At 40.2% G+C, this 15,408-nt stretch overlaps 1 protein-coding gene across 2 annotated transcripts; it reads right to left on the bottom strand.

Annotated features, from left to right (window-relative positions):
• Nucleotides 1-4,726: 4,726 nt before the first annotated feature.
• LOC134629277 (uncharacterized) lies at nucleotides 4,727-14,696 on the bottom strand. Of its 2 annotated transcripts, none has more exons than XM_063476485.1 (4): nucleotides 14,415-14,696; nucleotides 8,743-11,194; nucleotides 6,828-6,901; nucleotides 4,727-5,337 (listed from the first exon to the last, which is right to left on the bottom strand). In XM_063476485.1, exons 2-4 carry the CDS (start codon nucleotides 11,126-11,128, stop codon nucleotides 5,242-5,244), a joined length of 2,556 nt encoding a protein of 851 aa, XP_063332555.1. In that variant the 5' UTR covers nucleotides 11,129-11,194; nucleotides 14,415-14,696; the 3' UTR covers nucleotides 4,727-5,241. The 2 variants fall into 2 exon arrangements, with proteins under 2 accessions (XP_063332555.1, XP_063332553.1); XM_063476483.1 differs by having other exon boundaries at nucleotides 14,428-14,696.
• Nucleotides 14,697-15,408: the final 712 nt, after the last annotated feature.

The following is a 15,408-nucleotide window of genomic DNA, read 5'->3' as shown; positions in this document are numbered from 1 at the left end:
CAGTAACCCGTGAGTAATGAGCCTACTTGCTCATTCATTAGAAGACTATCTTATTTCAAGACTGAGATGTGTTTGCAGTGAACACACATTAAATAGGTCCACTCCTCCTCTCAGTAAACAGACGGAATGAAATCAAGTGGGTTTATGTAATATCAAGGTGTAAAATAAATGTTTATTCTCTGTGACTCAGCTATGCCATTTATCCCCTCCTCTCCCAAACATCAAAACAATGGAACACACCCACCCAAAGGCCCGCATGTAATGAAATCAAAAGAATAATTTCTGAAACCTCTGCGTTATCTATTCATGGTACACAAACATATGACACATAGAGACTGTGCCTGGTGACTCCAGTATCTGTCATCAAACGCCCGCTATTGTGTTTGAATTGGGAATTGTATTAAACTGACTAATTGGTACACATGTAAGGTCCACACCCGGGTCATCGAGTTACACAAACCTGGCCAAAAATGTGTGGTGGGCCCACGCCAATACAGAATAGTTACAAATGTATCGTTCTCAAAAAGTAACAGTTACGCCTTCATTGAACTCTTTAAAGTATTTATTAAGTATGCTTTAAAGTGGTAAATGACTGGATAATGAAGTAGCCTGAGCTTTTCCAAAGTGTAGTGGTTTACACATTGCCTAACAGGAAAAGTAGCTCTTCTCTCCCTCAATCTGCTGATGTTCACAGCCTCAAGTGTTGAAACAATTATTCGTGTGCAAGTAGACCTCAGAGAGCTTTTCTCTTAAAAAGCAGCATTTTGGGATGGATCCACTCAGAAAAGGAATAAACATGTTTTTTCTTGAGCTAATAAGAAAACGCAAGCAAAGCAGAAATACTCCCTGGATATTTATTCCTTCAGTTGTGAAGGGCAAAGGACTTCCACTGATGAGGGCAGGCTGGCCTCTTCATTTCACTCCAACCAGAGTCATTACTTAGCAGCTCTTGCTCCAACCAAAGTCTCAGGTGATGTCCACAGTGACTGTGAGCTGCTGCTAAAGTGTTCAGCACCTTTAAAGTAAACTGCAAATTTGCATTCTGATAAAAAAAAAAAGGCAATTTCCACAAAAGCTTTGATTTTTTCTAGTTTGGAAATCTGATTTCTGCTTGTTTCATTCATTTTGGTTATACTCCACCAGCCACGGCTAACTGAGTTTGGGAGAAACTATTTAGCTCGGCAGTGCAGGGGAGAAAGAGGCAGATGAAATACAAATAACTGTACCCATGATATAATTTTCTTATGATAAAGAAATATATCTATGTTTTTTTTTAAATAATATATGATTTCAAGATCTCAAGTTTAAGAGAATTTGTTTATTGAGTGGGCCCAAACTGTGCATGGACCCATGCCCACTGGATAATCCCACCCAGGTAAGTTCATGTTTTCCATGACTACAGCCACACAGGGGCTGTTAAGAAGAGAGTGGGCAAAGTTCAAATCTATTATTGTTATTGTCAGTAAAATTACAAATTTTATTTTGATCTTAAGCGTAGTTTGGTTGAAAACCCATTTGGTGATCCTTGTGTGCACATTTGATTAAATCCACGACTTCTATTAAATGCCTTGCTGTGGCATGAGTGTATGGATCATTTGGCTGGACGAGCTGATGAAGAACTAAATATGCAGATTTGCTTTAAAACAGCTGGAATATTGTTGTTGCTAGTCTAGACTAAGTTCACTCCATGTAGTATTGGCTGGGTTTATTTCCAACAGTTTTATAAGGTAATCGCATTTTGTGTGAAAACTTGACATAGTTTAAAACTATAGATGGCAAAATGTAAAAACTATTGTTTAAAGGGCATAAAGCAGCAAATTCTTACAAGGTAAATAGCTCATAATGCCCTTCATGTCTTCTTGTACTTTTGTCCTCTTGACAAAGAGTTATTACAAGAGCAGTGACTAATCCTCTAAACATGGACTGTCTCACACAATGCTGCCGCAATGACTTTGTGCCAAGAGGACTTTGGAAGCCAGAGATAACGAAATATCATGGAAATGACTTGATAATGAGCTTGTGATACACGGGTATGCAGCACAACTTTGAAAAAGTCAGATTACATATCAGAATGACTGATAAAATGTAAAATGAAACTTGCCTGGCCGGCTTTGACGCTTTCACATAACATAGAGAGAAACATCTTTGATGGTTTACTTTTTATTCTGAGGTAACAAAGCAAACTGTGTTTTACAGATCTAATTATAGTGTTGATCTTTGATCTTGTAGGAGTTTTTCTCCTCAGTTCAATACCATAGCCTTTGGTGATACGCCAGAACGGCTTGGCAACATGGCAAAACAAGGAAAGTTGCCAAAGCAATGCAAGGTTTTATTTGTGGAGTGCCTTTCGTACACCAAGGCAGAATAAGCATACTGCAAAAAAAGAATTAATTCAACACACATGATGAGTCAATTCAAATATATGTTCATAAAGCCTAAATCCTATAAGGACAAGAAATGGTAAAGACGCCAAAAGTAAAAATAAATAAGATTTACAATGATAATAAAAACTAGAATAAAGTATAAAGGTGAAATAATTATACTTAAAAAAAACATATAGAAGAATGAAAGAAAGATTTATAATAAAGAAAGTTTGATCACTAAATTTAAAAACAAGAAAAGCACTTTAAAGAACGCAAACAACACATAGATTAAAATAATAAGTAATATTAATGGCTATATAGCACCATCCAGATTTTAAAATATTACTGAAAAGCACTTGAGAACTTTTTTAATGTTATGATTTAATAATGTACAGATGATTGAGACATTCCTAAGAACATCAGGTAGTTTCTTCCAGCGTTGTGCAGCACAGTGAGAAATTGAACTTATTAATAATTTTGAGCACTTTAGTTCCCGTGGCTCCACCATAATAATGTGCCCGCAATGTCACTGGGCTGCGTCCAGTCAGAATGAGGTGATAAATTATTTAAAGGAGACTGGGAGGTCACTAAAGCATGATCTCAGCTCATCTACACTCATATACACCCACAGGAAGGTCCACCAGGGCAGTCGTGCTGCTTAATTCAAGAAAAGATCTTCCAAACCCAGAAGTTCTGTGGCATTTATGAGGCATGTCGGGTTAAGAAGATGAACGCAGTAGAATAGATGAGCAGTACAGAGGGTAACGTTCACAGATTTTTAAAATTGTATTTCACAGATTTAAACATGCAAAGGATAATGAGGGTAATGCGGGAAAGAAAATGGCCTTTTAAATGAATGGAAAATTCCAAAAGTTCCTATAATACAGGTAAATTCCTAAAACAGCAGCTTCAACTGTGACACTTTACCAGTTAATCGCTTTAATTTGAACAAGTTTTGTAAGAAATACGGACTAATTTACATGCACATGTAGAACAATGAAAACCTGTATTTGAGCATGTATTTCAGTATTTTTCTTTCCACTGTTCTTTCATCAGTGAATGAGTTTTACGTCATAATTCAGCTCACAAACTCGGATCAACTTTCTACTTTTTATAAACGTGCTTTTTTTGCCCTTGAATTCAGCTTCCCGTACTTATTCATGAATAGTAACAAGAAAAATAATATGCAAGAGTGAGATATTTGGTGCAATAAAATAGATTGCTGGAGGAATGTCGTAGATATTTTTACCCGTGGCCTAAGGGTCATTTTGGCCTTAAAAAGTTTCTGATGTCTGGACTTACATCTGTGTAGTACGTGCTCTGTTTGATGTATTCCTGAGTGTTTAAAGGCTCATTAATGGCTCAGCATACCTTAATAACTCAGTGTTGAGGTTTGTTAGTGCCAAATATTTGCTTTTGTAAACTGAATGACTTTTATCCTATGTAAATAGTGAACAAATAGCACCAAGGTTGTCGCTGTGTACCTGTATTGACAATAACTGTGAGATTTGACAGCTGGGATTCAGACCCAGGCTACACCTCCTTTCACTTGTATCTTCAGTGCCATAAGATGATAAAGGACAATGACAATAATATCATTAAAGTCAAACCTGGCCACAATAATCACAAAATGATATTCTGATATCACAACAGCCCCATTCAAAACACAACATAGTGTTGAAATTAGCAGTCTGTTGGTTTGCAAGCACAGTGGGGCCTGGAGTCCAGGTAGACTTACTGTTTCAGTCCACCTCTGACTCGCATCACTGGTCTATGCACACTACATTTTTTAGTTAGCAATTTACTAGGAACCCCTTGGGTATGTAATCAAATACTATAAACCTGTAGCAAATTATCACTGAGAGGTGCTAATTTATATTGCTTGCATGTTTTCGATCAAGGATTCAATTAAAAAAAGATAAAAAGGAAATTAAAATCAATTCCATAAAAACAGAAAACTTGAGCACATTAAAACCAAGGAGGTACAACTTGCACAAAATATGAAATCTAAATTCAGAATAGCAGTTTGCACTCTTCGGTTACCTAATATTTTATCAGTACTTTGAACTCGTCAAGGGTCGAGAGAATGATTAAGCTCCAGTGTTCTGAAGGGTATTGGATGACCATGGTAGAACTGGAAAATTCTGTTCTCAGCAAAAAAATCCCAGTAAATCCTGAGTTCCCAGTAGAGTGGCCATACAGATTAGCTCAAGATTGGTCATTGCAAATATATTGCTAAAGTAATTATTTTATAATGCAATCAAATATCACTGATCTCTAACTGCAATCTTCAAAATGGCCAAAGAGTTCAATAAAAAAAAACCCAACAACATTCTGACAGAGTCAATAAAAAGTCAGAAGACTGAGCTAGGCAAAGATAGGGTTTATTACATGGCTGTTGTATCAGATTGCATAAGGTGTTTACATGTGTGATAAACTAAATTATTTCCTCTATGTAGATATTGTTAAGCACATAAAACTCTTGATGACACATTGTTTTTTCAAAACATAAGAAATCCACAGATGAAGGAGTTCCTGATTGTTTGAAAATCTCCTAAATTCTTCTTTTCTCCCACATATTATTTTTATTTTTATTGTCTTTTACATTCATTAGTCTTAAGGGTTTTCAGCACCCAAAGCAGGCCAAGAGCTTATCTACTTATAGGTGCCCCACGTTCTCCATTCACATCTCTTCTTTGCTGAAGGACTCTTCAGGGTTTTTTTTTAGTCCACCACAAATCATGTTCCTTGCTCCCAATTCTCCCGACCCCTTTTCTAGCCTCAATCCCTGACCTCTTTCTCACTCCACTTTCCCTCCTTCTTCCTCTTCATCGTTGTTCCTTATTCCCGTCTGCAGGTCTCTGTAAAAAGACCTTTCTCAGTCCAAGTCCTTGTTGTGTCCATTGATCAGACCTGATTCCCAGCGCAGCACTAGAGGAGACTTCTGTCTAGGGGTCCGAGGACTCTGGGGGAGCTGAATGAAAAGGAGAACAAAAAGTGAACAGGAGTAAGTGGTGATTGCATGGTAAAAGAAGAGGCAGGCAGTAAGTTGGGAGAGTAGGAGCAGAAAAAGAAAGAGAATTCAAAAGTATGTTGGAGTGGGAGACCAAACCAAAAAGCCAACACGGGGGGAAAAAGAGCGAAAAGATAAAAAGAAAGGGATGAATTTGCGTCCTCTTGAGGACATGTCTTTGGATGAGCATCATTACCTCTGTAAGTCAAAGGGAGGTTAATGCGACTGTGATCCAAGGCCATGTTCTGTATGACTAAGTCAACAAGTGAGACCAATTTGCCCTGCAATCCTTCATGTATCCCTGAACTTTAATCAGGAACTAGGTCTGTGCACAGATAATCAACCAGCAGAGAGAGAAAGAGAGGGAGGGGCTATGAGGAAGTGAGAGGAAAGAGGGCAAAACGCTGCTAATGTCAGACTGAACCATGCAGCTAAACCCCAGCACATCAATGCCAAACTGAATTAAACAGCTCAAGCCACGAAGCAGCACTCCGCTTTAATCAGAGATACCAGAGTATCAAAGAGATGCAAGACCCACAAGGAAGGTAACAGAAATCAGTGGGATTGTCAATTGACTTTCCTCTTTGCCTGCTATTGACTGCTCAAGTGTGCACACATACACACACTCTACAGACACTTTCCTTCCCTCTCTCTTTGGCTCTCTCTCTCTCTCAGTCTCAGGGCTGTTTGCCTTCATCCCTTATCTATAAAGATAAGAGCCTCACTGTGTGTTCAGTATGTTATCAGATATTTGCGTCCCATATTTGGTGCAAAAGAGATGCTGACATCCTCCCACAAGACTTTCTCCATTTGACACATTACAGTCCAGAGCAGTTTTAAACAGACAGATGCGTGACAAATTAAAGGAAAATGGGGAAAATGGGAAGCTGTTATGCTGTGGGAAGAATTTTGCTGGATTTATTTGACTCCACTTAGCCTCTCTGACAGAAATGATCACAGCTAATCAATAAAAAGTTGTTTTAAGATATCTTGATTTATTTCCTGATTGGACGTGGTGTAGCTGAGATCTTTAGGACATTTTATGACTTTAATTCTTGTGCAATAAATTCCAAAACACACTGACACTGGTCTCGTGGCACTTGGTTGATCAGCATCGTACTACGACACTCTATGTTGGGTCTTCCTTTAATTCACTTGCCTGAAGGCTCATCTTAATGCGACGTTGCAAGTCAAATGTAGAGACTTAGTTAACAAAGCATCATTATTTTGGAACCTGATATCTTCTTGTCTGCATTCCAGGGAGACTCAGGATGGCGATTTGCCTACATTTTCATGTCCTATGCGAAGTGTACTAGACGGGTGAGGTTAAAATTTAGAGTTGAAAGTACTTAATAAAACTCACTGCGAAGTTTTATTAAGTACCACATGGTAAAATTTATACAAACTCTAAAAATCAGTAGTGTGACGGATGAGCTGTAACACTGACACACCTCTGGCCGGGTAATCTTCTCGTCTTCAGCCTGGACCGGGGGCCACACAAATGACTTGCTGACTGACAGGCGTGCTGGAAGAGAAGAGAAAAGCAGATGAAGAAAGAACAGCAGTGAGGGAGAAGTGCCCCTGTGATGTTGTTTGAGCACCGCAGTGTGAACACTGAATCAAATTAAGATTGAACATCGTGAGGCAGCAGAGAGAAATGAGAAGAGACACAGAGGATTGCAGAGGGAACAGACGGAAAGAAATCTGTACATGAACGTGGAGAAACAGAAACTAAAAGCAGGCAGTGGTAATTAAGAAACAGAAGGGCAATAAAGCCTGATGTGTAAAGCAATATGCAGCTGCACTTTGCACGACCTTCAGTTACTGTCCGGCGTAATTTGTGGGCACACCCTGGTCAGTTTATGTCACTCATTGTTAAACCAACAACGTTTTAACTCATTCATTCTGACGTAATCACAAATCAGCCTTCATGGCAACACAACACAGACAAAAAAACACACTGAAACATACTGTAGAGCAATGCCTCCCAGTCTTTTTTTTCTGATGTATCACAGCCAAGCACTCTTTCAAAATGCCCTTCAAAATCATATATCAAACGTTTGTAATTTGAATTATTTAGCACTGTTTTTTAAATCTCAGCTTGTGTTATTCATATTTTTATTCTTGGACTCTACTGGAGTAGCTTTGCGTCATTCACAGTTCAAAATAATCCTGATTCTCTATCTTAATCTTTGCCCCAACAGAAGGTTTGAGCCTTCTGTTAGCAGGGCGATGCTCACTGCCAGGGCTGGTTTTGAAATGACCATATAACAGTATCCTGTTTTTAACATCATGCAGAGCTGGAGAAGGAAAAACAGAAGTTTGAAATCAAGCGTTCAGAGGAGCCTGAGATTTTGGCTCAGGTGGAAAAGCTTTAAGCTAACCTTAGCTTTCATCTTAGCTAAAGCTATAAGCTAACGTTACTAACTCAAACTACGTTTAATATGAATATCCACCAATCTAATAGTATAGATGTACGTTACAGACATATATATAGCTCAAAACTAAACTCTCTGCCGAAACCCATATCTTTAAAAATAATATAAAAATATAAATATCTGTAAATATATAAATATATAAATATATGTTTCATCTTTATTGTAACTGTATTGATTTCAGCTATTTATCTGTAGCTAACTTGGCTATTTAGCAGTTGTTTTTCTCCCTTTATTTAAGGTCACTAACTTATTATTTAAACTATTTAGCCCATTTTCTTAGCTGACTATTTAAACCAAGCATATAAAGATCCCTGGATTGCTGACACAATAGCAAGTACCCCACCTGGAAATCACTACTGTATAATACAGGCAAACAAAATTTCCCAGAGATACACTATAGGCAGCAATAGTCTACACACACGCACACACATGCACAAACTCTGTATCAGATTATATCCACCTTTTGAATGCTGATTTCGGACTTAATTCCCAGATTGGACTCTTTCACCCAGCTCCTTTCTTCCCTGACACAATAGCGTTGAAATATGAGCCAGGTTTTTCCCTGCCTCAGCTTTTCACAATTAATATGACAGGTTAGGTGCTACATTTTTTGTGGAGTTACAGAATTTTATTTTCTGGCTGGCCAGCTTATGGACTCCAGTGCAAAGTTATTGCTCATAATAGCTAACAGTAGATTCGAAAGCTGTTTTGAGGTTTTCCACTGACCATAAGGAAAATGAAATAATGTGCTCACTGAGCTGTTTCAGGGGTTTTTCATCATCTAGCCGCGGATATAAAAATGACACACACACCCACGCTCAACCAGTCATACACACACACCAGCCTATGTGAGCTGGCGGGCACAAACAGAATCAATTACACCCTTACACACATGCTCACCCAGAGTCCAACACAGGCCTACACTAACCTGCTGAGGGTCCAGTTTCTCCTTTGGATGATGACCCAGGTGCGTCAGCAACGGACAGTCCGTTTAATGACAGCACAGGACTCTTTAACTCCATGCTGACTGGCCTTCCTCCCTCTCTTTCTCCCCCTCCTTGTCCTTGTGTACCACCAACACCACCACTGCCCCCATACAGACTAATCCTCTGCTTGCGAAGCTCCTTCTCCCTCTTCTGGGCCTCCTGGATATCCTCCTTCACTTTCTCTAAATTATTTGAAGAGCGCAGCTTGAAAAAGGGGTTCTCCTTGGGTACTAAATCCTCCACCTCCTCCTTTTCTTGTCTTTTTTCTGTTACTTTTTCATTCCCTCCTTTCTGTGACAATAAGATGTAAGGACTTCCAGAGTCGACAACAGTAATACCCTCTGATTTGTCTTGGTGCTTCTTCTGTGTTGTGTTCTTCAGGTTGTTCTCTAAGATTATGACTTGTCGACTTGTCCCCTGTGAGATACCCGGTCCTTGAAGACTGTTTTTGGTTACGCCCCGTCCTATGGGAGAGTTTGGGGTCTGTGTCGGGCTAAGAAGATCCAAACTGTGTCTCTTCTCGACACGTGTGTCTTCTGTGGTGGACACTTGTGATGAGATGTCTTCCTGCTTCTTGGGAGTTGAACCATTGCTGACAGAAGAAACTGATGGGGCCCTGCGACTGGTTGAGGCTGTAAAAGTTGAGTCACTGGGTGTCTGAAAGGTCTCAAAGATCTGTTTCTTCTCCCTTATTTGTCGGACTGTGCCTTTATCATAAAAACCTGGAATTTTCCCAAGCTTGACCAGATCCTGCTCCCTCTGGGTCTCCGTTTGAATCTCATACAGCATCTTTTTGCCAGCAAACTCTCTATCTTTGTCTTGACACCACTCAGTCTTCGCAGCTACTGAATTGGAAAGAACAGTTTTTCTTAAGGGAACCTCTACATACTCTGGAGTAATGCGTAGATTTGGAAGCCCTCTGGATCTTCTCAGGCTATGTTCCCGCTCTATAGACCTTCGGATCTCCCTCTCAATGGGAGTCTCTCTGGATACAGTTGATGGAGAGCTCTCCAAAGTGTTGGACGGGGAGAAATCAGCTGATACTCCACTGTCACTCTGGCTATCGTCACATGAGTCATTCTCCATCCTGGTGTGTTTGCTGGGCTTCAGAGACACACCACAGCTATATTTTTCTATCTCCGGCTCTTGTATTTGGACTGTTTGTGAATATCTTAACAGTCCCCCGCTGTGTTGCTGCCCAGCTGGCTTGTTCCTTTTAAGTCCGCTCTCTTTCTGCCCTTCCTCCCCACCTGTTTGCTCATTTTCTCCCTCTGTTCTTTCCCCCGCCCTGCTGTGCCTTTCTCTCACAGCAACAACGCAAGCAAAGCCTGTAGCAGAAGCAGCCCCACCTGGATTGGACGGCTCCATGGCAACGGTCGACAAAGGTGGAGATCCCTGGCCAGGCACCTGTTGTCCTGCTTCCTGGTTTACACCTCTGAGGGCAGGTTCACGTTGGTTCTTTAACAACAGCCCCTCCTGGTGTTTATCTGAGGGTTTTGCATGCAAAGCTGAGTCTGGCTCTTGATTAGTGGAAGCTAAATATAAAGGTTGGAAAGACTTGCTGTTGTTATTTAATGTGTTCAGTTCCATAATATCAATGCCCACTTCCTCTTCTTCCTCACTTTCATCTGCAAAAGGAGGGGAACTCACAGTATGCGCGTCATCTGTAATGTTAATGCCAGAGGGAGAAGGGTGAGCAGGTCGTAACACATTATTTTCCACTATACCGGTACTTATTACATCTGTTACAGATGGTTTATATGTCTTCTGATCAGCTGGTTCAGTCATCTGAGATGCCTTTAGCCATTCTTGACTATTCTGGCTATCCAAAGAAGTAATGTCTTCTGTTGGGTCTGAAATGACATCAACATCACTGATACACTCTGCCACCTCACCCTCAGGGCTGGAAAAGCCCTCTTTGTCACGGTGTACTCCTGCTGATAAGGCACCCAAGGAAGGTGTAGGCGGGAAAGCTTCCTCGCATAACTCAAATTCAGGTTCCTCCTGAGTCTTTAGTCCTCCCGATAGGTTTTTAGGAACTTGCTCTGATCCCATCACTGCTTCCTCTGTCTCCCTAATTCTCGCAGTTCCTTCATTTTCCATTTTAGTTGCATCAGCCGTTTTGATTTTTGAGATAGTCTCTTTCTCCCGCTGAGTTTTGACCTGAGCATCAGGCTCCAGGATGTCTATATCCTCCTCGGGTTCTGCCTTGGGTGCCTTTAAGCCTTTCAGAGGGAAGTTGTCACCCCTCGCCCAAGACTCATTGACCGACTCGTCAAGTAAGTTGACAGGGCACTGCTCCTGCCAATCCGTGGGTTTTGTTGCCATGGTGACAGGTCTGCTGATGTAGAAGTGTTTGGAGCAGTCAGGTTGTTTGGCCTCCAGCCAGTCAGTCTGAATGAAAGCAAAAGAGCACAGACGGAGGAGAGGGGAACAGCAGAGTGATTAACATTGTTTAGCATTGTTTATTTTATACACTAATATTTTAGTGCATTTCAAACAACTTATTCATATTACTGCTGCAATGAATCATTGTCTATTTTCACTGTGCGAAACGCTGAGGGCTATACTGACATGTTTTCATTTGTATTTTCATAACTCTTTCAATCTCTGTTGAAATACTACAGCGAACAGACAAGAAAGAACATTTTTAAATAATTGTTAAGAGGGAAAAAAACATGTTAGGACACTTGGCATTTGCATAGCAGGATTTGTTGTTTTTAAAAGATAATGTCAGCTTCTGTTTCCCTTTCAGCTATCAGAGGTTTAAAAAAATAATGGTATAAAGGTTTTTTTAAAAAAAATAAATATATGTTCATTGTTATGCAAGTGGGAAACAAATGAAAGGAAAAACAGAATATACTTGAAGTGATGACATCTAAAAACAGGCCATACGAGTATGAAAATGAGGATGAATCAGACGACGCTGCAGTCCTCAGAACTCATTGCACTCATCTGCTCTCAGATTTATAGTTTTGCACAACGAATAATAAATGAAGACCATCTTTATATCATTTATGTGCACTGGAAGTTTTTATTGTATGAATCCAGACATCTGAGCAAAGATCACTAAAGCTGTTCTGGGGCGCATGGCGGACCAGTATCTCTTTTAATTTGTTACTGTCTTCTGTATATGCTTAAATAACTGTGTTGGATTAGAGCACTGCAAATCCAGTTAAAGTGTACTGCATTCCTTTTCTCTCTCTTTAACGGCAGCTTTAGTGCGCTTATGTTATTATATGACACATAGGGTGTTTATAAAGCTGTGCCTGGCTTTGGCTGTAAGGTGGCAACTACTCTACTCCACGTGCAGAGCCTAACTCAAGTTTTCTGCTGAGCACACCTTTTCTTTAATCAGCTTACAGGCTGGGAAATGGCTCAGTAACACACACACACACACACACACACATGTCTGGTTTGCTATCCTCGTGGGGACATCCCATTGACATAATGCTTTCCCTAGCCCCTTACCCTAACCCTAACCATTAAAAATGAATGCCTAACCCTAACCCTTACCCTAAACCTAACCATAACCTAATTGTAACCCTTACAGTAAAACCGCATTTTGAGTGTGAAAATTGCTTTCAACCCCGAGGGGACCTGGATTTTGGTCCCCACCAGGATAGTACGAACCCGTACACACACACACACACACACACACACACACACACACACACACACACACACACACACACACACACACACACACACACACATGCAGACAATAGGATTGTCTGCAGGATATACTGACTAAAGTGGAGTCCAACTCATCCAATATCTCTTTTTCTTTAATACACACTCCTGTATTTCAAGCTTGCCCTGAATCAGTATTATTGCTTTTTCTTTCTTTCTTTCTTTCTTTCTTTCTTTCTTTCTTTCTTTCTTTCTTTCTTTCTTTCTTTCTTTCCCTCTCTCTCTCACACACACACACACACACACACACACTCTGTCATCTCCTGTTCAGCTTGCATTCTGAAAAACTCCCTTTCCCATCACTATTATCACTTCCAAGCCATTCTGACTAGGCGGGAATCCAACTGTGACTGATCATTAGGGGAATGTAGACCACAGCACTGGGGATCACTGGTCTTTGATGAACTGGGACGGACGGACAAATGAGGTACACCCCCTTCGTGTACAGATTATAAGGAGTGACAGCATGACACGGTGGGAAGAATGGGGATCGCTGTGGCATACTGGCTGAACATGTGGATGCAACAGCAGAACAATGTAGCCTAGTGCGGGTAAATTAGGATGAGATCAGGGAGAGGAAACGGTGAGATATGAGAGATAAGACAGAAAATGGTTTGGGAAGCCAATCTCCAGCTGCGTTTGATGTATCTGGGCTAACATTATTATCAGCTTCCAGCTAAGACACACATAATAACTCAAGGTTTCTTTCTTGTTTCTGAAATGTAAAAAGATTTCAAGCCAGAACATTATTTGTTTTGTTTCATATACCAGTTTAACAAGCAGCTTATTAGCGTATTCACTGAATGCCCTATTCAGTGCCCATTATGAAATGTACCCTGGCTGACGTCAGACCGGGTGTTTTGTAATGAGGGGTCAGTGAGATTTGGGTAACTGGCATTCCCACGGAGTTATTACTGTGCCTAAATGAGCAATAACCTCAGTCATTAACCCAGTTTATGCATGCTGCTTTTTAACTGATCAGACACAGAAACACAGGCTCAGCTGTTACCTGCACACATGACTCTACCACCTTTGTTATAGAATAACTGACAGAGACTCATGAAATTTATAAAGTCAGAATAATAAGTCGCTTACTAATGGAGAGTTCCCAACACTAAGCTTCATTGTGAAATTGAGCATGAAAAGGAACATTTTGCCACAGTGAGAAAGCAATTTGTTATAATGGTTTAAACTTTGTTGCAAAGCTTAAATAGTTTTATGCACCGCCAACGTCCACTGATTTTGTTAAAACTCCAGCTGAATACCAGAAAGCTTGAACAACTAATACGATCAGCCTCCAACGCTACGGTAGTAAAACAAGCTGCTCATTCATTCTGGGGCACGTTGATGTAATCTAACTACTCTAAGCATAAACTCTGACAATTGATTATTGGATTCTTTTTTTATTTTCAGAGGAATCTGGCAGAATTTAACCAAAGGTAAGGTTGCGGATTAAACTTAATTACATAACAGACTTATGTTTTGTTCATTATATCCACAAAGGCTCTTACATTATCAAAAGAACAGAATAATCATTATCATCATTGGAAAAAAACATCTGTGTCAACTCAAACAAATAAACCTCCTTTTCGTGGTCAGCAATGTCCTAAAACTGTTTAAGATCTAACGACTTTAGACAAAAAAATTAAAATGAATTTGAATAAATGCAGCCAAATTCATCCCTAGTGTTGTTGCTGTCTAATAGTTGCTGACTATGCTCTTTTAAAATTTTCCAGGCATAAGTGTCATATTTGAGAAATTGATCCCAATAGGCTCAGCTGCTCCAAACTTCTGTACTACGCTTGTTTGTTTTTTCCCAGTGGTAATTACTTACCCTAGAAAATATTTCATGTATGTATTTAGAGCAGTTTCCTACTCAACAAGAACGTACTACAGGAACTGAATATACAGCTACACATACCTGTTGCACATACCTGTCTTGAAGATGCCCTCCAAATGATAGATTCCTGTGTAATACACACTTCTCTTGCTTCAATTCACTGATGTGTAATCAGCAGAACAGGACTCTGTCTGCTCTCGGCTCTCACAATGCCTCAGAGCCCGGCTTTCCTCGTTTGTGCACACCAACACCATCAGTGCAACAATTGTGCACGCCCACATTTGCATTTCATTCACTCACATTCACTAATACGTGGACAAATATGCATGAGAGTCTGCTCGAACACATGTGCTCCAGGCTTACTCTGCTGTCATGGATTTGAAAATATGTAGTAATAATCCTACTGGACTGGATTGGAGTTGGATCACATTTGGACAACAGTGTTAAGCTATTAGCTAACAAGAGTAGGCTTGGTTAGCCTTATGAATAAATAGACTGTGCTCTGCAGAGACAGTCATTTCATTCAGTTTATATAGTGTCAAATCACAACAAGAGTATCCTCAAGGTAAAGATCCTACTAAAACTAATCTTTATCTTTCCATGAAGCCATATGGCACACACCAATTTGTTAAACTGCAGGAATGACTTAAAGACTTTCATAGTGATTACATGCTGCGTGGCCAAATTTCTGTGCATATTGAAGGTATTTCCTTTCTTTGTTGTGCTGTGTTCGCTTCATTACTCAAAACAATATAAACCTACAGTTTACAGTCCCACAAACCAGGTCCCTGTCCTAATGAGGACACACATACAATCTTTCTCTCAGTATTTAGGTATGAACACACAGCAAAGATGAAAACCAGCACAAAGAGACTTTAAAGTGATGGCTGCGGTGATTCTGCTTTAGAAACATGAACAAGTATAAACAGAGGCTTTAGCCTGACTGCTCATCGCTGCGTTTGTCACCTGCTGAAGTTCAGGGTCTGGCTGCTGGGCTGGGGTCAGCATTCACTGAGCTTTATTATCGCTCTGGATTCTTGGCTGGCTTAGCGTTAGCATGCTATCTGTGCAGATG

Source organism: Pelmatolapia mariae, linkage group LG6 (genome assembly GCF_036321145.2).
Source record: "Pelmatolapia mariae isolate MD_Pm_ZW linkage group LG6, Pm_UMD_F_2, whole genome shotgun sequence".
Lineage (NCBI taxonomy): Eukaryota > Metazoa > Chordata > Actinopteri > Cichliformes > Cichlidae > Pelmatolapia > Pelmatolapia mariae.
This window is presented reverse-complemented; position numbering and strand designations above follow the sequence as displayed.